Raw genomic sequence first — 25,334 nt, forward strand, 5'->3', positions numbered from 1 at the left:
CACGGCAGAGTCCCTCAGTGCCCCTGGCTGTGAGAACCAGCCAGACATATGGTGAGTAAGAAAAAACTCAGGGGATAACCTGATACCATAAATTACTTCTAGAGAAACAATCCTCACTAACTCTAATCACTCATTGGACATTCCTAACCTTCCAGGATGGTAAAAAAAAAAAAAAAAAAAAAAAAAAACCACCAGTACTGGACATCCAAAAGTTGTCCCCCAAGGTCCATCTCACTGGGTCCACACAGGTGCTGAGTATGGACACAGGAACTGAGCTGATCAGGAAACGCAATCACTGGAGGAAGTTTCTAAGACAGAAATCTGAGCTGTATAATTACTGCAAAAAGCAGGTCAATCTTTTGGATTAAGCTTTAGAAAATAAATGTAATTCTAATCTCAGAGGGGTAAGAAAATGGAGGACTCTGTTAAGGACAAAAACCACTCGGGGCTGCCATCTTTACTGGAAGTATCCAAAAGCACCACCATCCTGACCTGCAAGGAAGGTGGTGATACAGTCCCAGGGAGTGGGACATAAAGTTGCTGAGGACAACCGATGTCTCCTGATAAACAGGAAGACCTGACATAACAAATTTCTTTCCCAGCAAAGTCACAGACTGGTCGTTTAAAATCTAATATACTGATTATATTCAGGCAGATAAATGTTGATAGAAGCCTCTTTACCCTATGAGAAGCAAATCTAATCTTCCTTGGTTTTAGCAATTCTCAAGGTTATCTTTTCATTCCATGCTAATGAGGGAATAGCTTTCTTAGGTATGGGCCCCATCAGGTAGTAGAAACTTATAGCCTTAGGCAAAGTATTTAATGTGTCTCAGTCTCAGTTTCCTCCATAAAATGAAAGTGTCTGTCACTTGGCTAGGTGGGGAACCAAGCTTAAGTGTTAAGGATCAGCCAGGAACATAGTAAATGCTAAATAAATGACAACAGGTGATTTTATACCCTTCTCCACTCACTTTCAGGAAGGCTGGCCCCTGGGCAGCAGGGCAGGAAAGACATGCCACACAGTGCTCAGCCACTCTGATCTCTTTAAGGCCAGGCTGGCAATGGCCACGCTCCTGGGGCCACCACTATGGCTAGGTGGCTTCACTAACCTGGACAGAGTTCTGATAACATCACTCCCTCCCAGCCAGACTAGGAGTAGTCCCAGCTCCCAGCTATTGCTATCCCTCAGGAGCCCCATCATCCACTGTGGGGCCCTTAGTCCCTGCTAGCACCATCTTAATTAATTAAACCCTTATAAGAAACAAAATAGATATAAAGGAAAGTACTTCAAACTCTATAGGTGAAAGACTGGCCATAGTTTCCTGCTAGAACTCTGACTGACAAAAGTCAGGATAAGGTGTCTGACACTGAAGCTGTCTCCAAGCCAGACCCACTGCCAGTCCCACCGCTCACTCACCAAGGGCTGTGATGGAGATGGGAGTGCTGGCCCGGCGCTCCCCAACAATCTGCCACTCGCCATCCACCGCCCGCACCCATTCAGTCACATGGCATTCATACTGGCCCTCGTCCTCCTTCCTGCTGTTGAAGATGCCCAGGCTGAACGAGTTGGGCTGCACCTGCTCCATCTGGACGCCCCCAAAGCTGCTGCGCTCCCAGTAGGACGAGCCTGGCTGCACGGTGCCATCCCGGTCTAGCCACATGATATTGCTGCGGCGGTTCTGCCTGTCCACAAGCTGCCAGATGACAGAGAAGCGACCCTGTGGCCTGCCTGCCGTGCGGACGCTGCAGGAGAAGCGCAGGTCCTCGCCCTCAAGGATGACGCTGGCATTGCTGGCCACCTCCACGGAGATGCTGCTTTCTAGGAAGAGGGAGAGAGAAACACACTGGAGGCTTTATGGTCTCCACAGTGCCCTCCCCGCAGAGGAAACAGGAGGAGGGTTGCAAATGGAATCATATTCAGGTACGGTGAGCCTCAGAGGGTCAAAAACACTCTGACCCTAGCTGCTGCAAGCCCTGGCTGGTTCTGGGCATTGCTCCCTGTGATTTTAGATCTGATAATCTAGGATGTTCTTTGCTGTGTGCAGAGAACTGTGATAACGAGGTTCTAAGACCTGAGCCTGAATAAGAACCTAAGAAATACAACATAGTGGCCGGGCGCGGTGGCTCACGCCTGTAATCCCAGCACTTTGGGAGGCCGAGGCGGGCGGATCACGAGGTCAGGAGATCGAGACCATCCTGGCTAACACGGTGAAACCCCGTCTCTACTAAAAATACAAAAAATTAGCCGGGCGAGGTGGCGGGCGCCTGTAGTCCCAAGCTACTCGGAGAGGCTGAGGCAGGAGAATGGCGTGAACCCCGGGGGGCGGAGCCTGCAGTGAGCCGAGATCGCACCACTGCACTCCAGCCCAGCCTGGGTGAAAGAGCGAGACTCCGTCTCAAAAAAAAAAAAAAAAAAAAAAAAAAAAAAAAAGAAATACAACATAGTGGCATGATGTTTAGGGCATAAAACAATTTATTGGGTAATCTATTCAGCTGGAGTTCAGGGTTTTTCAGGTTGAATTTTCAGCAAGAAGAGTAACTCCAAAATCCTACTTCACTTCATTCTTCCTACCATTCGGTACTACAGCAGTCAAATAAAAGCTGAACATCCATAATGTGCCATTTCAGTCCTTCAGGACAATTTAGGAAATATGAAAAAAAAAAAAAAACCGACAGTAAGTATTTGGATGATAACGTGTGCTTAAGTGTGGGTAATAAGGGAGCACAGATGGTCTAGTTTTGCAGAGTGCGTGAGGAGCAGGCTTTCATTCTTTCATTAACACACAGGAATAAAACAAAGCCAGCGGCTCGTCATCCACCACTCTCCCGCCTGTCCAGTCAGCCCTGGGGCTCCTTTGCTCTCTTTCTAGAAACATTCGGCCAATCAAAAGTTTGGGTTAGGATTACACTTCCTTCCCTGTCTCATCTGGCCTCTGCTGCTCACTTAACTATCTGAATTCACTCAATCAAATCATTTAAACTCGACATGCCTCAGCCTCTTTTCTGTAAGACAGGTAGAGAGCTACTTTTAATTGTAGAATTCTTTAAATATTAAAAAGTAAATAAGATGATGCGTATAGATTCACCTAACACATCGTAGGTTTTCAAAAACTGGTCATCATGATCATGATTAATTTTACTATTCCACATAACTCTTTGTTTTTATAAACACCACAGATAGCCTAATATGTTTTAATTATGCATGTAGTATTTTGTATAATTAGCTATATTGAGTTCAGAAGGCCTATAAGTATTAAAGAACACAAAGTAACTAATTTGGCTCCAATTTTTGGGTACCACCAACATTAAATACATGCAATAATTTTAAACCAATTAATTAAATCAAATCTCAGATTTTAAGAGGCACACCCAATTACCAAAACACACACATACACATAACAATGCATTTGAATCAAATCTTTTCTCTCCTTTATTTCACCAACAAGCAGAAACAAAGACGAGTACTGAGCCTCAGCATGTAGCTCTTATTATAGTGAGGATGCCTGCTACCCATTCTGGATTTGCTTGTTTTATGTGAAAAATAAAAGGTCTGGATGGGGCAGGGAATAGCAATTTTCCCAGGAGGGCAACCTCCCCCAGGAGTCATACCAGGATGATTCATAGAGATGATCAGGCTCCTGAACAGTCACCATCTATAGCACTAATGGTTAAGAGGATGGATTTGGAAACTTCCTAACTCTGTAATCCTGTGGTTCTTCCTTAACCTACCGAAGCTCCAATTTCTCATGTGCAAAATGGAGATACTAATAGTGCCTACTTCTTAGGGCATGACATTGAGAGGATTAGATGAGGTAATTATTTTTCATCATCATTAATAACAACAATATTCCTCTTTAGATTAAAGACTCATCCCCACTGTTATCAATTCAAAATAAGGGATTAAAAGGGCAACTGCAGCATCAAGGAAGAAAATCCTTTCACTTGTCTTAAGCAGAAGAATGACTTGCAGGACCTCACTCTCATCCCCTACTGTCATCCCAGTGGACGCTTATGCAAGTCCTGGCTCATTTATTGAAAGGGCTACTGTTTAGTGGTGCTCTGTTGCTTGAGCAAGCCTGGAAACCCACACAGTTAGAATGTGGGGCTACAAGAAGAAATGCTATTTTATTATAGCAGCTGAGGCAAAGGCAACCACAGACCTGGTGCCTCACTGCCCACTAACACTATTTACAAGAATTTCCAGGCCTGAGAAAAGGCAGCCGACAATTTTTAACTCTCTGGATTAAATAAAAACTAGGACAGAACTAATGAAAATCTGAGTACACATTCACAAATGAAATTTCAAATCAGGAAGTTGATGGTGTGGCACAGGCTAAGCGCAGGGCGGTGGGTGTGGAGTTAGAAGCAAATATTTCCTAATGCAATGCAAGCTCAACCACTAACTGAACAATCAGCTCTGTCACTTCCTGTGTGGTGCTCTGATTTCTTCATTCATTAGATGGATATCATATTGGCCTCTACGAGGATTTGAGAGGTGGGACCGGAGAAGGAGATGATATATGCAGAAGCACTTTGGTCTCTTAGGAGGAAAAGCGCCATTAAAATCCAAGGCATTATCACCATTACCGATGTGATTGTTGTTGTTCTTCGGCAGACTTACCCAAGTGGCCTTGGGACAGGATCTGGTGGTGCTGGGGGACTTTAACTACCCAGTTGTCTGCTGGAAAAGCAATATAGCAGGCCACAGATCATCAAACAAGTTCTCAGAAGGGGTTGGGGGAAATCTTAGTACAAAAAATATAGGAAGTAAACAGCGTGGCTGCCCTTCACTTGATCCTTAGAAAACAATGAGGAATTAGTTGCAGATTTTAAAGTAGAGAGTCCGTGGTTAAGGCAAGCACAGACTGACAGGAAAATAGTAAAGACAGTGGGCATTCAATTCAATAATTTCAGTTGTACAGTATTCAGCGAGCACCTACTCTATGCAAAGCACCATGCTAGGCATTGCAGGGGGGAAAAGGCTAAGAAACAAAAGAATTTCAAGATAATTAGGTATGTGTGCGCATGGTTTTTAACAAAATAATAAGAAGAATAAAAGAAAATAATCCAGTTGATGAGAAAAGAAGAAAAGAGTGACAAGAGGACCCCTGTGGCTACTTTTTACTTCACACTTGAAGAGAAATATTTTAAATATTAAAACATATAAATAAAAAGTAAAGGAAATTATTACAAGGCTCAGAGAAAGAATAGTTTGAGCAGCTGAGAAAAGGTTAAAGGTTAGTCTTAAAACTTTACCACTTGTTTAAAATCAGAGCATTATAGGTTTTTATTCTCTTTACTAAAAACAGAACTATGGGAGAATGAGATTAATAAGAATATCTTGATACTATGAATGTTTAAACACAACACAAGCAAACACTGGTAGTTTCTGGAATCCCTAGCAATGGCCACTACCCACCCACACAAGGCCAGTCTACGTGGAGGCTGGGAGCCCACGGAGGCAGCCTCAGAAATCAGCTAAGCTTAAAAGGCTATGCTCCAGGAAGATGTGAGAGGTCCCATCCACCGATTTTTAGAAACACAATTTCAATAGGGAAAAGCCATTTAGGGAAATGCCAGCCTTTATACCTGAAAAACCCAGATGGCAAATCCTTAATAATGCACTTTATGATTTAAAATCCTCCCATAAAACACCAACTCTCCTTAAGTGAGATTTCAAGGCAGGCATCTACCCACTTCTTCTGGGATTTGATTCCCACACAAGATCAAACAGCTTTCTGGGATTCCTGGTTTCCCTCCAAGCTAAGCTGGCACTGCTTGTGTATGCACGGGACTGCTAGCAATCAGATAGGCCTATGCCCAGCCCTAGACTGCCCTGATCCTGGACACCCCTGATCCTGATCCTCTGCTATGGGGAGACTGCTAAATGTAGGCAGGTGGGCTACAACAGGGAAGAGAGGCTCAACGGTTTTTCCCCCAGCTCTGCATTAACCTCGAGGGTTTCATCTGCCTCCCCTCACCCTCACCACACTATTCTCTCTCCCCCTACCTCTCCTAAATGATGCTGAGCCAAAGGAGAAGAAAGCAGCACATCTCTCTACTTACTGAGGGGGAGGACTATGATGGGGATGTTCTTGGGACGCTTGCTCTCCTTATCAATGAATTCCCCAGTCACGGTTTTCTCTCGCTCAGTCACCCGGCAGTTGTATTTCCCACTATCTTCCTGGCGGAGGTGGTAGATCTTCAGCACAAAGACACTGTCGCTCTCTTTGGCCACCTTTAGCTGTCCCCTGGCTTCCCGGTGAGCAAATTCGCTGTTGAGGACAGGCACAGCATTAGGGCCCATGGTGGCGATGAGCGAGCTGTTGAAGGCCCAGGAGACAGCAAAGTAACGGTCGGGAACATTCTGAGCCTCCAGGATGCATCTGAACTCCACCGGCTCGCCCACCGTGTGCAGCCGCTTCTCTGTTTCCAGCCGAACAGTGAATTCTTTGTCTGAGAGAACAAGTAAGAAAAGAGACACATGCTGGGTGAATGAGGGCCCCAGTCAACTAAACCACTTCAGCACATTCCCACTATCATTCCTCTTCTTTACAATACTAACTGCGGGGAGGACCACCCACTCAGCTTGAGAGAAAAACCCAACTCAGACCCAGGTTATCTGAGGCCCAGAGAAACCCCTGAATATCACAGAAAGAACTCAAAGCTACTTCAGCCCAGACGGTCTAAGCAAACTGTTACCCCAGTTAAGACCAATGGGGCACGGTCTGAAGCTTTAGATGTCTTAGATGAGACCCCCAGGTCAGTGAGAAGCTACTAATATCACTCAAATCGTAGATTACAAATATCTAGCCTTGATATATGCACCCAGAACTCTATTTAAGCAAGAGCATTATAAACATTTTCAGCAGATATTGTAAGACTTACCCCACTGAGGTCCGTGGGAAAAAATTACAGAGTAGCCTAGGTGCTGGCCCAATCCTAACAAATGCTCAAAGATGACTATATTAAAATTCCCTCTCTACCCCCCACCATGTGAATACTAGAAATAAGATGTAGGTATGACAAACCCTAACAGAATTACAGAGAAAAAATAAAAACTAATGGTCTGTTCACTAGTTTACCACCTGTCAGATCAAATCTTTAGGCAGATTTCAATGGAAGTAGGTACTTTCCCACTGAAGTACCTACTAAGTACTTACTTTAGTAGGAAAGTTCCTACTTTAGTGGGAAAGTACCTACTAAGTACTCACGCCTGGTTAAACCTTAGTAGGTACTTTCCCACTGAGTAAGAACTTAGTAGGTACTTTAGTAGGAAAGTACCTACTTCTGCTGAAAGCCAGACAGCCTCTGAAATGATTACTAAGCCCAAGCAGCCTCCAAAGAGCTAGGTGTTTTTTAAATTTTTATTTATTTACTTATTTATTGTGACAGGGTCTCGCTCTGTTGCCCAGGCTGGAGTGTAGTGGCATGATCATGGCTCACTGCAGCCTCGGCTTCCCAGGCTCCAGCCATCCTCCCACCTCAGCCTCCGGAGTAGCCACCATATCCAGCTAGTTTTTGTTGAGTTGGGTGTTTAACCAGGCATGAGGGGGTGACCAAAGAGGGGCTCATCACCACTAACAGCATCACCACAACCTGTGTACCAGTGTACAGTGGCTATTAATCTCATTAGACAGCTGTGGTATCTCATAGGCACCAACGGCAGAAGTCAGGGGGAAGAAAACAGAGTTAAGGGTTAGAGACTGGAGCTGTGACCACTGCCCAGTTCTAGCTCTGTTCCTCTAAAAAGAACACTGAGGGGGAAAAAATCCCACGGCAGAGACGTTTGAATTCCATGTAGATTCATTAGCTCTGACCTTGCCTGCCTTCCCTAGACTGGCATGTCTAGCCTTTCCCACTATCTTCAAGATCTTGTCCGCTCATCCCGTCCTAGGCACTCTTCAAGCAGACAAGGATTCTGTTTCCCCGAGAAAACATAAGAATCACGCATGAGCAGTATCCACATTCCTCTTTTCCAGCCCCAGCTCAGCTTTACCCCTCCCACTCCTCAGGCTCTCCAACCCCTCCCCCTGATATAGGCCAGTGTCCTGCTGCAAACACCCCTTCTTTCCAGTGACCTAACTACTTCCTCTAGCAGCCAAACTTCCTGACAGGGAAAATCACCTCATCAACTCCAGGGCCTCCCCTCCAATGAAGTAGCTGCTGTCACAGCTTCCAGCTCCCAAGAGACCAGTCTTAAGAGGCATGGATTGAAGGAAGCACATTTCACTCTGCCACCATCTGCCTGGATGAACACACCCATATGGGACAGTCCCCGTGTTATCTGCTGGATATTATCTCTTAGGTCAACCCAATTAGTCATTTATAACTTGACATCAATGACAGAAAAGCACTCCTTCCACATAAACACCACTGGAGCTGTGCAAGGGGTACCCTAGACCTCAGACCTTTCCATTGCTCCGGGTTAGCCTGGCTGTAACTCTGGCTTTCTTCTTTCGGCGGCCAAAGACTCTTCTCATCTCAGGGGAATCCCCCCATGCCTTGGTGACACCTTCATGTTCCCAGGTTGAAGACACAAGATTTACCCACAACACCACCATTTCTGCCCTTGGTTATGCCCAGTTAATTACATCTCTAGAAACTGACCTGTGCTTTTTCCAATGCCCCTTCCACTTCATCTCACTGAAATTAGGCTTCACTGACTTAGCAAATGTCACGAATGATCCACCCTACCCCTACCCCCATCCTAACCAAAGGCTTTCCTCAAGCCTGCTCTATGATCCCTTCCCTCCTGCTCTTCTTCTTGCTGGCCTGCCCACGCTGTTCCACTCTCTCTCACCTGCTTCTCTGGTCACCTCTTACTGCTGCTGTTCTCCCAGGCCCTTTCCCATTTTTACCCCAGGGCTCTTCCATGGCCCTGATCACTCTCAGGCTCGGTCTCTGAGCCCCAGACCCCTGTGTCTGAGGACCCACTGGGTGTTTCGCATACTGAGCATCTCTATCAGAGTCTACCGGATGGATGGGCTCTTTCATTAGAATTTACAAAAACAAAAGGCGGCCAATGCTGCCACAAATGCAAAGGTCCCGCATGTCCTTATTATTGTTCCTTCCCTCCCACAGTTCAAGGAACCCCCAGAGCCCCAGCCCCAGCCCCTGGGCTTCTAGACAGCTGGACCCCTCCTTCCGCTGTGCTCTTTATTCTTTCGCCTCTGGCACCCACTGACCTAGCCTTAGCTCTTATTAGCTCTTTTCTACCTGGTCTCTTGACTTCAGACTCAACGGATTTAATCAACCTCCAGGTGGCCTCCATGGGTTTTTCTTTCTGAAACCCTGATCTGATTGCGTTACTCCCTGCTTAAAAATCTCTACCTCCTCTCCAACCATCTGCAGCAGAGGTTTTCAAACTTTATTAAGAAGAGGACAAAGGAAGAGGACTTTTTATTCATATAAAATCTTTTGCCGCCCAACATAGTTGAAGCAAGGGGGGACCACCAAGGCCCTCGCATGCCTTCTCCCTGCACTCCTGGGTGCGCACACGTGCACATGAACACCAACACACACCCATGTCTAACCTCCTAGGCACCTCTGAGGGGCTCCCAGGGTTCCAAGGACAGCTTGAAAACTCTTGGCCCACAGAGTCAAGCCCCAGCTCTATATCACAGCATTTGGGGCTTCCGGCTCCCTTTCCTCTCATCACACACATCTGGAACTCAACATCCAGAACTAGTCATACTTGACTCCTTTCTGCTTGCCAAACATATCAAACACTTTTGCACTTTTATGCTTCTCCTCCTGCTGACTCCTCAAGTTTCCAGACTCGGTTCAAGTCAAGAAACTTATTGGTGTTCCTGGATTTGTCTTATCAACCATCCCATTCAGAGAAAACTATGGTTGCAAGAACACTTCCTATTTCCAGTATTCCCAGAGCACTCTATACAAATGCTATCGATGCATTTAGCACATTCTACTTGTCCACCGGTTCTCAGGTCTGCCTAAGTGCAGGGACCAGTGCTAGTCATCTCTGAAGCCCTTAATGCCTATCACCATCACACCTTCAATGCTGTGGAGACTGGCCACATGTTTACTGAAATAAACTAAGAGAAGGGTAGAGTTGGAGATGCAACTGCTGAACCTAAACAGCACAGGAATGCAGAGTAAAGTCATCAACTTTTTTTCCACTTAGTTTTCCATTTGCTGGCTTAGTCTAGATACATTTTCAGGGTAAATTCAAAAAGTTCTAATTTCAAATTGGTAAGATTAAAATAAAGAAGATTAACTGATGCAACCTAATTTAAAAGCATTAAGACTCAAAATTTGGCCCAAATTTTTGAAGCTGATCTTAAAACTATCCAGGAAGGGAAAGGATAAATATAAAATAAAGCCCCTTGGATAGATTTTTTAATATTGAAAGATCCAGAAGCTGCTAAATGTCCTACAGAGCAGATAAAGTGCTCCCTATCCCTACCAACCCCTATGGTAAAAGATTTCACATCCATTAGATGATTTATTAAAGTGATGTCCAGAGAATTGCTTCTGCCCTAGAAGCTTTGCTTGAAAAAAATGTAGATAGCAGAAGAATCACCTGGGAAGCGTGCCGGAAATCCACCTTCCCAGGTCCCATCCCAGGAGCCTCCAATTGAAGACTTCTGGAACGAAGCCCCAAAATGTGTACTGTCAGCTGAGTCTGAAGCATTACTCTAGAATGGCAGAGAAAGTATGCAAAGACCCAGACAACTGACTGCAGCAAATGGGACAGGGAGCCCAAGAGACAGGTCCTGAAGAAGGACCCCACCTGTACTGCAACTCACCAGCTCATTTCCCACAAGCCACACTCACTCACCAGAACCACCACAGTCCTCACCGGAAGTGAGCATCCACACAAGGAAATGCTTTCAGGCCACTCATCGCCAACTTAGTGATGGCACAACAACCACGCTCCAATCAAAGCTGGGGGAACTGAAGGCCCATGTGAGAAATTGCCCTCAGCCCAGCAGAGGCAGCCAGCAACAACTGTCAGCTCTGGCCTGGAGCCTGGTGGGCTCAGGAGACTGGGGAGTAGAGTCTGGGGCCACAGGAGATACCGAGAAGCCAGGGAGGGTTTCAGCTGGCTGTGCCACCATCATTTTGCCTCAGCTCTAAAGACATCACGCAACCTCCTCAGGACCCCTTCCAGGCCTTCACTTAAGAAAATATCTACAGTGGAACTTGGTACTCTCAGACTGGCCTCATCAACATGCCCTATGACTCCTCTTGAGCCCCAACATAAAGTAATCTGCATTCAGCATCCTCACCTGCAAAATAGGAGTACTACCACCTACTCACCTCACAGAACGTCTGGGGGATGGTGAAGTAATATGTGATAAGGCATTTTGGAAATTACAAAATATCACCAAAGACTATTATTAGATAAAAAATAATAATTTAAGCCAAAATTTCTCTAGTTCATAATGTTAGACCTTGGATGGAAGTCTCATTATCTCAAATGGCTTCTGCAAATGAAACCAGATGGGTACCTGAGGAAGGCAACATCATTAAATGGGGCAGCAACTGTGGCTAATGGGAATGAAAGCCCAGAGTTTTAAGATACAAATGGTTTCTCAGAAATCTCCCAATTTTTAAAATGAGTTTCTAATTCAAAAAAGTGTAAACACCACGTAGGTCAAAGAAAGCATGTCTCTAAGCAGGATTCAGTCTGTGTGGCACCTGCCTATGACTCAGGTCTTAGGATACCCATGTCCCGCACATCCCTCAGCTCCCTCCGGCCGCACACAAGACCGGCTTTAACTTCACATGAAAACGTGCTGTCCTGGTAGAAGTGCCCAAAGAAGGAGTCTCCACATTCTCCCAGTATCTGACAGCTTCACCACCAAGTAAAGGACAGGCAGGACAAGAGGCTCAGAGGGACTGACCAGTTGGCTGGACGTTGACCACGGCTCCCTCGGAACGCTTTCGGGTCATAGCATACCACGACCCATCTGGATCCTGGATCCACTCGGTGGCCTCGCAGTAGAACTCGCCCTGGTCAGAAGGCTGCAGGTGGAAGATGGTGAGGCGGAAGGTGGTCCTCCCCAGCTTGTCCAGCCGCACCTCTCCCAGGCTCTGCCTCTGGGCATATTCGCTGCCGGAGTGAAGCATGAAATCTCGGCTCAGGGAGATGACCTCCACGGGCTTCTCGCCAACTTTCTGCCGGAGCCAGGCCACAGACAGGTGGCTGTGCTGAACGGTCTCCGAAGCCACCTCACAAGTGAGCTCCAGCGGGTCCTGCTCCACTCTGTGCAGAGTCTGGGGCATGGCAGTGGTCTGCAGGGAGTCTGGGATCACTGCAACACAGAAATGTCCTGAGAGTGCAGTCACAAAGCCACAGAATCTGAGACTCCTGGGGCTAAGCTCCCATTCCACGCAGGCGTCCCTGCACTGTGTCCCTAACAGTCATCCTTGAACCATTGATTCAAGGCCACAGACAGCCCCAAATGCACATAAACAGAAAGTTTTCTGTTTGGATTTGGAAATGCATTATTTTGGTGCTTACATTTACCTGTCTGGTATTTTAATAACACCTGGATAAAACATGGGGTGTATTTCATATTACATAATAAATGAACTCCCTGAAAATACTGTCTTTAAACAATTGTCTTATAGGTCAAATAACATTTGTTGTTGATTCTGGCACTGCTTTGAGATACTTTAACTTCACTTCTGACTGATCCTCTAATGGAAATGCCTCCTGGAACTTTTAGTTTTACATTTCTATACAACATCCTTTCTTTCCTTCCCACACCCCCATCCTGTAACTTACTTCAGCAGTGCAGCCCTACGAAGATGATTTCTTTAAAAAACCATTTTTGGTAGAAAAAATAATCATCATACTCTATTTTTAGTAGGTTCAATTTTCACGTAATTCATCGATCAAAGGGGTCCTCACTGGAAGGACGTCACAGTCTGGAGAGATTCAGGCAAGACAAGAGATTTTCTCTGTGATCCCTTGGTTAGAATCATACCCTGATCCTTGCTTGCACCTTTCTGGAGATTAAATAGCACCACCTCTCTGTCTGATAAGAGTACCCTAGTCACAACTAGTATGTGTTTTCTCCCTGTTCTCACCCAAGGATTGGGTCTTACAGGTCTCCTGCTGGGAACTGCCAAGTGCGGTGGCTCACACCTATAATCCCAACATTTTGAGAGGCTGAGGGAGGCGGATCACCTGAGGTCGGGAGTTCGAGACCAGCCTGACCAACATGGAGAAACCTCGTCTCCACTAAAAATACAAAATTAGCCACATATGGTAGTGCATGCCTGTAATCCCAGCTACTCGGGCGGCTGAGGCAGGAGAATTGCTTGGACCCAGGAGGTGGAGGTTGCAGTGAGCCAAGATCGCACCATTGCACTCCAGCCTAGGCAACAAGAACGAAACTTCATCACACACACACACACACACACACATACACAAAAGAAAAAAAAAGGTCTCCTGCTGGGACACAGACTAGTTAGAGAAAGGAAAAATAAACAAATGATAGTATGTGTATTAATAAATGAACTAGCAACACCCACTGCTTAGTTGTGATAATAAAAACTGGAAATTAAGATAGGCAGAAAAACAGAACAGCCTTGGTACGGTCAACCCTTTGACACTGGCAAACACTATGACCAGTGGTGCCCACACTGGAAGCTCCTGCATCCCTCTTCCTCATGTTTCCTTCAGCATTAAGGAGCAACAAGGGAGACAGCCAGTTCATAGTTCCTTATGCATGGAGCCAAAGGACCTTCAATGTATGAGGTCTGAGCAAGGACCCGCAGCCACATGTGCTTTCTGCTTCAGCAGTGCCCCGTGGGTCTCAGAGCTGCCCAAAGGCCTATCCTTCCGAGAGGTTTCTCCTCTCTTCCAACTGATGTCATACGTCTCATCTTCCTTGTCATTCAGATCATCAACCACAAACGTCCTTGCCTTATATTTTCATATCCCTTTTCACCAGTTACAGGGTTAGTTAACTTATGAAATTCTTAACATCTGCATTAGACCTTTTTAAAGTTTCACCCTCAACCACCTATTATTTAGAAGTGAACACAGAAATTTAGTTTCCTTGTGCCATCTGTTGACCCCTAAAATATGTGGAGAGTTTTGGGATTTTTTTTAAAGTCAAATGCATGGCATAAAGCAAAATTACACTACTAAAGAACTGAGTCAGGCCAGACGCTGGCAACGTGAAGACAGCTTCTCCTTACCCACTAGGTTCATCTTTGCACTGTAACTCCCAAAGTATTGCTTATCGGTGCTGGGTGTGTGGCATTCATACTCCCCGGCATCCCGGGCCTGAAGATCTGTGATGTGCAATAGGGTTGAGTTCCCCTCGACTCTTTCTATGAAGATCTTCCCTCCACGGACGCGCTGGGTGTAGATGGCATAGGGGAAGGAAGAGTCCATGGTGCTGACGATCTGCACCTCTCGCTCTGGCGACGAAGGCAGGTAAATGGACCACTGGAAATTCTGCTCAGAAGGTCCCTGGTAGCCACTCACATTGCACCAGATAGTGATGTGGGAGCCCTCTGTGCGGTACAAGGGCCCTTCCTGAACGGTGACCTGCCGCTGTGCTGACACCACACCTACGAGGGAGAGAAACACACACAACATGCTCACTTACTTCTCAGACCAAAATGCAAAGTAGGCAGCAATCTCCAAACGGTTTGTTATTTGTGTGACATGATAATAATATAAATAGCTTACTGGCCCTTTCAAAGGCGCTCTGTGATTCATAAATATTAATTAAAACACTCTGTGGTAAAGCACTGTCCCTAATTTGCATATATGGGAATTTGATCATGCCAAGATGTGCTTTTGTTACTTATTCAACAGCTGACCCTTGGGAATTTCATTTAGCCCCTCTGTTTGTCATTTATATGGCAGTTTTATATCTATTTATTAATGCTGTGTATAAAGTTTTTAATAAAATGAGCAAGAAAAGTTGAATCCTTGGCACAAACTCAGATGAAAACAAATAAAAGCAACCATCTAGAAATCTGGCTGAAATTAAATGCTTCTTCCTTGCTCCGAGCACTGGTGGGAGTGAGTCCTGGGAGCACCTTTTTACTGGTGCTGCACCCTTCATTTTCCCATGTAGCTGCTCCCCAACACCACCCCAAGGAGCATTCCTTAGTTTCTCTTCCCTCCATAAATGGAGGCAGAGCTGAGCTCCTGCAGGCTGCTATCGTTTTAAGCTGAGCACACCCAAATACAAATGTGAAGGGCTGAAATAGATCGCTGATGCCCAGATTCCCACAAACTGACAAAGGGGGGAACTAACAGTGCCCAGCTAAACCTGTGACAAGGACAGTCAGGCTACCCTTGAGTTTCCCTCTCAGACTCCCCCGCTGACCTCCTGCCTTCTGGCTCAGATACTGGTCTCCAAGGTCACTTCTGCCTGCCTTCTCCATATTCTTCTTAAAGTAGCATGGTGAGTTTAATTTCTCATTTCATGCCAACTCAACATTGATTGTGCCTGAGCCACTCAGAAGGTGGGAGGGGGCACACCCCTGCCTCTTCGTTTCGGCAGTGGTCACGTACTGCAGGTTGTGAAAAGCGCAGGTGAGTTATAGGCACAGCTTTGCCACCAGTTAGAGCTGGTTGTGTCATCTCAGACAACTTGCTTTTCTTCTCCAGACCTTCATCTCCTCATCTATCAAATGATTTCTAAGAAGGCTTTGGAGAGGACTAGCATGGGTTCCGATGCTGGATTATTAACTTATTAACTGTGATCTTGGATAAGCTGCTTAACCTCTCTAAGCCTCAGTTTTCTCATCTGTAAGATGGGGATAATAATGCCTGTCTCATAGGGTTATTGAGAAGATTTAATAACATCTGTAAAGACCCTAGCACAGAGCCTAGCCCACAATCAGTCCTCAATAAAGAGCTGCTGGCTAAGACATATTTCGGCTGGAACATTCTGTGGCTCTGGATCCATAGAGGACAGGATTTGGCCAATGACTGCTTAAGGACATTTCAATGGCCCCTTGACAATGACACCATCACTGGGCTGCCCACCTCCTCCCACAGCTGCAGCCCATTCTTGTGATAGCTTCCCATTTCCCCCACAAATGGGAATGGCGGCTGCCCGGGCTATGCCTATCTGAAGTGGATCCAGCTGGTGAACACCCGGGACAGCTCAAATACTAGTGGAGTGCAGCTCTCTGCCCAGCCCAGCGGGGGACTATGCCTCAGTGTAAGCTAATCTAATTTGCAAGATGACAGATCTCAAAATGGCCCATACAATGAAATGCCCATGGTTTGCAAAACTTTAATTCATGCAGAACCTTTCCGCACAAACAAAATCTTACACAGAACCCCATCTTGGCTTCAGCAGAATCAGGAAAAATAAAAAATTGGCAGGGGAAGGAAATAAATGGAACAAGTGGTATGTGAATTTATTTGATATATTCTGGTTGATGGCATTAATTATGATATTTAAAGTCACCATGAGGACAACTCATTAGTAATATCAGTATGTTAAAATATGGTGTATAACATTTTTACTATATGTACAGTCATACACTGAATAACATTTCAGTCAATGAGGAAACACATGTACAACAGTGATCCTGTAAGATTATAATGGAGCATATATAGAGATCTAATATATGGCACTTAATGTTGGCATGGCAGATCAAGTAGGGGAAATGACTGATATTCAGTAACAGTGCTGGGACATTTCATTTTCCATATGAAAATATATAAATGAAAATATATATCCCATCTAGGTTTGTTGAAATACACCCTATGATGTTCACACAAGGATGAAATTGCCTAATGACGCATTTCTTAAAACATATCCCCGTCATTAAGTGACCCATGACTGTATACACACACACACACGGTGACATTTGAATCAAATGATTGCAGTATTCCTGAAACACAGAACATTTTGCAAACAACTTAACTACATTCATAACATTAGGTATCCTTTGAATTGCAGTGTTCTATGACAGAGCAACTACAACCAACCCCCATCCGTCTCCTGCAAAGAAGGCTGGAGGCAGGTCAGGGTACACCAGCATCTTCAAGGACTGCTTCTCAATCCTGGACCTACACTGGAATCACCTGGGGAGCTTTAAAAAAAGAAAATAACAGTGCCTGGACCCCACCTGACATAACTGGTCTTAGGATTAATTAGGATTGTTTTTGAAGCTCCACAGATGATTCAAATCAGGTGTAGCAAAGCACTGATACTTTAAAGTGTCTCTACCTACATGGTGCCAGCCAAGTGCTCAAATGAAATATCTTAAGGCTCTCACTAGCTTTAAGTTTCTCTCTTTGGTAGAGACCCAATCACTGGTTCAAGAAAGTTTCATTCTCCTCCAGTCTTCCCCAGTGCAAAAGAAAACAGCTGAGACCCATCAGATACTGGCTTTTGTGATGCAATAATGAGTTTAACCAGAATGCATCCTATTTACAGGCCTCACAAAGGCACTCGGCCAGCGGATCATGCACGTCCTCCCCACTCAAAGGTAAACAGTGTTAAGTGGCCTGAATGAGCCAGGACAGCAGGGTCAAATCAACTTGTCTAGAATGGAAGCAGGTTATAAACAATCTGGACAAATAAATAACTACTGGATTGCACTTTAACCACACACATTCAGCTGCACCTGTTTATTAAATACCTCCTTAATTTCCCTCTGCCCCACAAAGGGCTTCTGACCCCTGAAAATAATGCTTCTCAACATAAAAACAAAAATAATTGTTTCTTCTTGGCAGTTTAATTCCCCTTCCACACATCCCACCCCCCCCCCCATTTCCCTCTAATGGTAATACCCTGCTGTGCAGACTTCTGCTGCCTCCAAAGAGACACAGGCGCCCAACCCTGACCAGGGCATCCTCTGACCCACAGCCCCTCTATCTCCCCTCTCAACCTACAATAGAAGGTTCCTCCCAGGCAAGGATCATTTTTTTTAAATAACTTTTTTAACTTTAGACATTCTGTACTCTTTGCATTACTCTGCAATAAGCAAATATGACTTCTGTAACATAAAAAAAAGATCAAAATGTTATATATAACTGCATGAAAAGAACTAGAAAGAAAATACTAGGTGACAGGATGGCAAGTGATTTTTATTTTTTTCTTAGTATTTTACTCCTTCCCCCAGTCCTCTGCAATGAGTATGTACCAGTTTTATAACTAGAAAAAATTTTAGCCAAAAATAAAAATAATGCATGTTTGCTATATAAAATTCACTACTATAGTATTTATATACACATACATATTTGGTCTTTGTCCCCAGTTCCTGGCACTGAGCTCCTACACCCCTTGGAACTTCCAAAGCAATGGGAGTACCTTTTGTTATTTATAAGAAGCCCCTTTTGGCCATCCCAGAGTTTATGCTAACGAGGTGACTGAAGGTGAGCACGGAGGCAGTTTCAAGGAAGGAGCTGGCCACGCTTAGAGTTGGAGTTTTCAGCCCCACCCTTAGACCTCCAAGGACAAGAGGGGGACTGCAGATTGATCCAATCAGCATTGGTCAGTGATTTGATCAATCATACCCATGTAATGAAATCCCATATGAAAACCCTAAATAATGGAGTTAGGAGAGCTTCTGGGTGCTGGGAGCAGTGTGCACCAGGAGAGGACATGGGCAGTCAGCACTACTCCCCTCTCAGATCTTGCCCTATGCACTAAATAGGACTGACCTATGTGACCAATAGGAAATGCACAAATGGTGGAATGTGACTTCCAGGGCTAGGTCATAAAAAGACAAGCACGATGTTATGAGGACATCAAAGCAGCCATATGGGGAGGACCACATGAGGCCTCCTGCCAACAGCTAGCACTAACTTGCTAGCATGTGACTGGAAGTAGATTTTCCAGCCTCAGTCAACTCAGTCAAGCCTTCAGATAATGTCAACCCCAGGCATCTTTTTGTTGTTGTTGAGACAGGGTCTCACTCTGTCACCCAGGCTGGAGTGCAGTGGTGCAATCATAGCTCACTGCAGCCTTGACCTCCGAGGCTCAAGTGATCCTCCCACATCAGCCTCCACCATGGGACCACCAGCACTCACCACCATGCCTGGCTAACTTTTTTATTTCTTATAGAAACGGGATGATATGGTTGGGGTCTGTGTACCCACCCAAATCTCACATTCAATTATAATCCCCAATGTTAGAGGTGGGGCCTGGTGGGAGGTGACTGGATCACAGGAATGGATCTTTCATGAATGATTTAGCATCACCCTTTTGGTGCTGTGCTCGTTAGAGTTCTCACAGTTTCTAATTGTTTAAAAGTGAGTGGCACCTTCCCCCTCTCTCTCTTGCTCCTGCTTTGGCCATGTAAGGCATGCCTGCTTCCCCTTCACCTTCCACCATGATTGAAAGTTTCCTGTGGTTGCCCCAGAAGCCGAGCAGATGCCAGCATTATGCTCCCTGAACAACCTGTGGAACTGTGAGACAATTAAACCTCTTTTCTTTATAAATTCTCCAGTCTCATGTATTTATAGCAATGTGAAAACTGACTAATACATAGGGTCTCATTGTGTTGCCCAGGCTGGTCTCAAACTCCTGGGCTCAAGTAATCCTCCTAGCTTTGCTTCCCAGAGTGCAGGAATTACAGGCAAGAGCCACTGAACCCGCCCCTTTCCCCTCAACAACATCTTGACTGCGACCTCCTGGGAGACTCCGAGTCAGAAGTATCCAGTTAAGATGTTACTGACTTTGTGAACCACAGAAACTGAGATAATAAACATCTATTGTTCCTTTAAGCCTTAAGTTTGGGGATTTTCTTTTTTACACCAATATATAACTAATGTAGACACCTGCAGTCCCTAAGACTGAATGCAAAATTGTGTTACATACACGAGTGTGTTCTTCTGGGAAAAGAGTCCATAAACTTCAAAAGATTCTCAAAAGAATTCAAGACCCAAAAAGATTAAGAAGCATTGCATTCAATAAATTGTCAATGAGCAAGGTCCTGTCCTTTTAGATTGGGTTTTGAAATCACCTATCCCACAAATACGGGATACCGCTTAACTAGTTTTTCAAGATATTTCTTGTTCAAAGATGCTCCCACTTTTTCTTTGTGCCCAAGTCCTAGATAAACCTGGCTGGGGCAGGAGGTATGATTCAGGAGTTAGTGAGCAGGGAGGGGTCACACTATGCCTGGGAAAGCCAGCTTCTCATACAATTTTTGGAAAATGCCTTGGCTCAGATACCTACCTCTCTAGGCACAGGATCCAACTTATATGTTCAAGATGTGTGACTGAGCATGTGAAAGTGTCAGAGGGATCGACCTCACCATTTTACATCTACTCTTCCAGTTGTGGCCCCTACAAACATCAAAGCTCATTCAGCACCATGCTCCTCCAAATTCTGCATGTGACTCAGCCACACTAGTATCTTTCTTCATCTGTAAGATGAAAGTAATACAAGGCACCATGTAGCAAACTCACAGGAGACCCTAGAGATCAAATAATACTGTGAAAGCCACCAAATGAATATTTTAAAATTTTATCTCATTTCTGCCAAGGCGAGATATCAATCTAAAAACAGGATAAATCTTTGTAAGTCCAAGAACATTAAAAAGAACATTAAGTTTGAGTTAAAAATGCAAAACTGCATATACGTAAAATTACGTTTAAAAAAAAAAAAAAATCCTACACCTACAAAAACAACCAAACAAAACATTGATGATACTGGGCTGAATCACTGAATGGTGAGAATATGAGTGATTTTCTCCTCTCCTATTTTTCTCAATACCTTTTCTCTATTATCTCCTTTTTTAAATAAGCAAGTATATATTGTTTCTAAACTGAAGATAAATGTTGCTCTGCATACATCATCTCATTTAATCCTCACAACAGTGAATGGGGTCGATTTCATTATAGCCACATTTACCAGACAAGGAAATGGTTTTCAAGGTTAAGTCAACTTCTCATGACACAGAATGTGACTAAGAGTTTTCTTATTCCATGGCTCACACTGAATGTGCTCTGTGAATATCAGTGAGAAGTAATAAAGCACAGACTGGATCTTCTTGCCCACCTGGTCCTAAAAGAAATGATGGGGAACTTATGCAGTCCCAAGTTAACAATGGGAAGTGAATTGAGCTGCCACAGCATACTGAATAGGTGGAGTCCAGGCCAACTAAGTGCTTCATGGAACTTAAAGGCTCCAGAGAGAGAGCAATCAGGAAGGCCACTTCCACAGGCACATCGGTGACAACTTCTGGGGATTCTTACCTGTCAGCCTTCAGCCAAGGAAGGACAGGAAGTGGCATGGACTAAAAGATCCTTTGTTTGACTTCTTTCCAGATCAGATGACAGGAAAACACAACACTTGAACCTTTCCAATAAGGACAGCCAGCACTTACTGAGCCCCAGCCAGGTAACTGACACTGTTCCAAGTACTCTGCTTGTATAACCAGCTTTAACCTTGCAACAGCCCTCTGAGGTAAATACTCCTAGTGACCTCACTTTACGGATGCAGAACCTTAGGCAAGGAGTTAGGGAGTAAATGAAGCTGGCTAAAGACACTTGCACTGACCAGGCACGGTGGCTCACGCCTGTAATCCCAGCACTTTGGGAGGCCAAGGCAGATGGATCACTTGAGTTTAGGGGTTCAAGACCAGCCTGGCCAACATGGTGAATCCCCAGCTCTACTAAAAATACAAAAATTAGCCAGGTGTGATGGCACACGCCTGTAATCCCAGCTACTCAGGAGGCTGAGGCAGGAGAATTGCTTGAACCTGGGAGATGGAGGTTGCAGCAAGCCGAGATCGCACCACTGCACTCCAGCCCACTCGGTCAATGTCACTGCCATCAAGGGACAGTCTAACCAAGGTCCAGATGGCACAAGTGGAGCCATAAAACCAGGACAGCTCGAGGTTCAGCTTCCCAAGACCACAGGCGCAAGGACCTTATCTGGATCCATACTTTCATCAAAAATGTCCCTTGAGGCCAGGCACAGTGGCTCATGCCTATAATCCCAGCACTCTGGGAGGCGGAGGCAGGTGGATCACCTGAGGTCAGGAGTTCAAGACCAGCCTGGCCAATATGGTGAAACCCTGTCCCTACTGAAAATACAAAAATTTAGCCCAGCATGGTGATGTGCACCTGTAATCCCAGCTGCTCCAGAGGCTGAGGCAGGAGAATCGCTTGAACCCAACAGGTGGAGGTTGCAGTGAGCCAAAATCATGTCATTGCACTGTGGCCTGGGCAACAGAGCGAGACTCCATCTAAAAAAAAAAAAAAAAAGTCCCTTGAGGATCCCTTGAGCCATGGGAGGCTGAGGCTGCCGTGAACAACAATTGTGCCACTGCACTCCAGCCTGGGTGACAGAGCGAGATCCTGTCTCAAAAAAAAAAAAAAATGGCTCTTGAAACAGCCATCAACTCCCATGTGATAAATGCACTGCCACAATCCAGCAGCAAACCTAAAGTTTGGAGTGAATTCCTAAGTCTTTGCCTTCACTGACTTCCCACAGCACGGGCGGTAGCTGTGAGACCTTGGGCTGGTTACTTAACCTCTCTGCACCTCAGTTTCCTCATCTGTAAAGTGGTATAATCGTCACAGTGTTATGGAAAGATTAAATGAGTTGCTACATTTAAAACAATTCCTGGCACACAATAAGTGCTCAATAACTGTTTAGCCACTAGTTGCAGTAATAGCAATAGTAGTGATATTAACTCTAGCTGTGGAACTAATTTCTCCCACACACCGTGACAGGCTGTATTCTCCAGACACAGCAGTAACAATATCTCCTTCCCACATGCTCTTTTGCAATGTGACCACACCACACACTCCCATCAAGAGGTGGAGTTTGGAATAATTCCCTTCTCTTTGGATCTGGGCAGGAAGTCACTGTGTGACTTCCAATCCTAGGTCATGAAAAGTGATGTAGCTTCCATTTCACTCAGGGTGCCCTGAACCACCACATAAGAAAGCCAACGGTCCTGAGGCCATGCTGTGAGGGGGCCCAAGGCACATGGAGAGGCCCTGGGCAGGTGCTCCAGTCCAGAGCTGGCTCCAGCCAGGTCCACCTGCCGCCACGTGAGTGAATGAGCCAATCACCACCCAGCTCCACCTGCCACCATGTGAGTGAACAAGCCTCCACTGTGAGCTGACCCCAGCCTTGGAACTTCCAGCCATGCCTGCTGTGCCTCTACCCTCCAAAATTCTCGACCCACAGATTGTGTGAGCATAACAAAATTGTTGTTTTAAGCCACTGAGGTTTGGAAACATTTGTTACAGAGAAAGGTAACAAGAACATATGCTATAGCTTCAATCAACATTTTTTTCAGTACCTATTATGACGGATACTAGGACAGAAACTGTGAGGGAAAGATTAGTAAGACGTAGTTGACAAGTTGTCCTAAGCTGACGATCCTAAAATAAATACACATAACTAATCATTTTAATGGTATATGATAGCAGTGAGGTGCAAAGTGCAAGGTTAAGCCCTTTCAGAAAGTGAAAGCATTCAAAAAGCTTTCAAAAAAGTAGTGACATCTGAATTGGGTCCCAAAGCGCAAGGGAAATATATACCACATGAAAACACTGCAGTGCGTTCCAAGATTAGCAAGAAGTTTGCGGAGGTCGTTTTGTCACATGACTGGAGGGCACATCAGTGCCAGGCAGAAAAGGGCATCGAAAGGCACATTAATAAAGTCAAACACCTCCTCTGGGACAGGGGAAGTTGAGAAAGAGCCTAACAGAGGTAAGTAAGACGGATCAGATTTACGCTTTCGAATTATCACTCTGGTGGCAGGTGGAGAACAGAGCAGAGGGCAGGACTCGAAGCAGACAGACCAAATTCACAGTCAAATGCGACAAGATGAGGAGGGCCTGGCCTGGTTTTAAATCCAAGGACAAAAATATCATTCATTCACTCTTTCATTCTTTCTCTTATCTGAATCCCCAGTGGTACCTAAAATAGAGCTGGTCTAAAGATGATGATTAATGAGTGTTAAATTATTGATACTACTTCTAAGAAGATGTAACTGCCAGCTACAGAACCAGCCAAAAGGACTGCAAACCCACTAATTCATTTCATCCCAACCTGACTGATCTCTCTGATGTCTGCGCTGCTGTGTCACTAGACTGCCTGATTGTCCTAGGTTGAGGCATTTCGCTACTGAGCCCCAGGGATGGGTGGATGCTTCTAAGCTGCTGCCTAATTCCCTCATTACTAAATGTTGAAGCTGCTTCCTTAGAGGACTGCTAAACCATAACTCAAAAATATTTTAAACATGCTACTATTTACTTAGATTAGAATATTTACTTAAATGTTTTAAAAATTACAGTATTTTAAGTCTTTTACCTCTTCTGACTACTACCTCTAACCCTGCTTCCCCTCATTTTTCCAGAGATTAGCACTACTATGATTTAAGGATAGAGCTCTCCAGACTTAAAAAAAATGCTTTTATATCCAGATATATGTAACCACTAAAAAATATACATTATTTTTCAGCATTTTTTACATAAACATTATCATCCCTTTCATTGAGTTATGTTCCTCAGTTTTCCTCCTCAAAGTTTTTGAGATCAAATATAGTTCCCATTTTTCTCTTTATATAGCTGCACAGTATTCCATCATAGGATTACATCACATTTTATTTATTCCAATATTAGCGAATATTTCGGTTATACTTTTTTTTCTATAACCAACAAGCCCATGCCTTCTACTGCTTATCCTTTCCCCACCTGAATTTGTACAATCCCCAGCTTCTCTTATCCATGACCATTGAAACCCCAGGGAAGACCTTATCACTTTCAGGATGTCCATGGCTCTTTCACCCCATGCCATGCTTACAAACCAGGAAAGCCCTAAAGACCCCACTTCCTGCCCTTCTATTCTGCTCCTCCTCTCCTATCGCTCATTTCTTTGCCTCCATTCTCCACTCCTCCCAGAAAAGATAGGGATAGCACCTGAGTCCTGCCACCCTCTCACCTGCATTCCCCCTCACTCTCATGTGAAGGACAGCACAGAAGCAGCATCCAAAAAGAAAGGCAGCGAGGGAGGCCTGCAGCCTGCCCTAGGCCAGCCATGCCCACAGCCACAGGAATAGACGCTTTTTTCAGCCCCATCTAGATTCAAGACAGCATCTAATAGCAATGCTTATAAGTAAATATAAGTGCTAGTATTTGCCTTCTATTTTCTAGAGGGAAAAAAAATTAAAAGGCAAGATCAGATTACTTGCCTGTAAATGTTCTCCCTGTAATTACTCTGACCGCTCTTTCTTTCCGTCCGGTTTTGGAGATAACGGAAATAGGCTGAGTGTTGGGCTTTTTTTTTTTTTTTTAAAGAGGGCAGCTTCGTGGCAACACTCCCTCTGAGAAGTCCAGAGGCTCAGTGAACCGCAGCTTAGAGTGAGTTCCAGTAAAAGGACTATCACTCAAA

At 44.9% G+C, this 25,334-nt stretch overlaps 1 protein-coding gene across 3 annotated transcripts in view; it reads right to left on the minus strand.

The window, feature by feature from the left end:
• Positions 1 to 25,334, minus strand: part of IGSF3 (immunoglobulin superfamily member 3) — a 93,246-nt gene that overhangs the window by 27,791 nt on the left and 40,121 nt on the right. For 2 of the 3 annotated variants that reach the window (XM_063624656.1, XM_063624654.1), the window contains exons 3-7: positions 14,185 to 14,562; positions 11,874 to 12,284; positions 6,067 to 6,456; positions 4,622 to 4,681; positions 1,418 to 1,819 (exon numbers count right to left, since the gene is read on the minus strand). In XM_063624656.1, coding sequence (XP_063480726.1) covers positions 1,418 to 1,819; positions 4,622 to 4,681; positions 6,067 to 6,456; positions 11,874 to 12,284; positions 14,185 to 14,562 — 1,641 coding nt within the window. The remainder of the gene's footprint in view (positions 1 to 1,417; positions 1,820 to 4,621; positions 4,682 to 6,066; positions 6,457 to 11,873; positions 12,285 to 14,184; positions 14,563 to 25,334) is intronic. The other variant, XM_063624657.1, reaches the window with a different exon arrangement.

The sequence above is a fragment of the Symphalangus syndactylus genome, chromosome 12 (genome assembly GCF_028878055.3).
Source record: "Symphalangus syndactylus isolate Jambi chromosome 12, NHGRI_mSymSyn1-v2.1_pri, whole genome shotgun sequence".
Lineage (NCBI taxonomy): Eukaryota > Metazoa > Chordata > Mammalia > Primates > Hylobatidae > Symphalangus > Symphalangus syndactylus.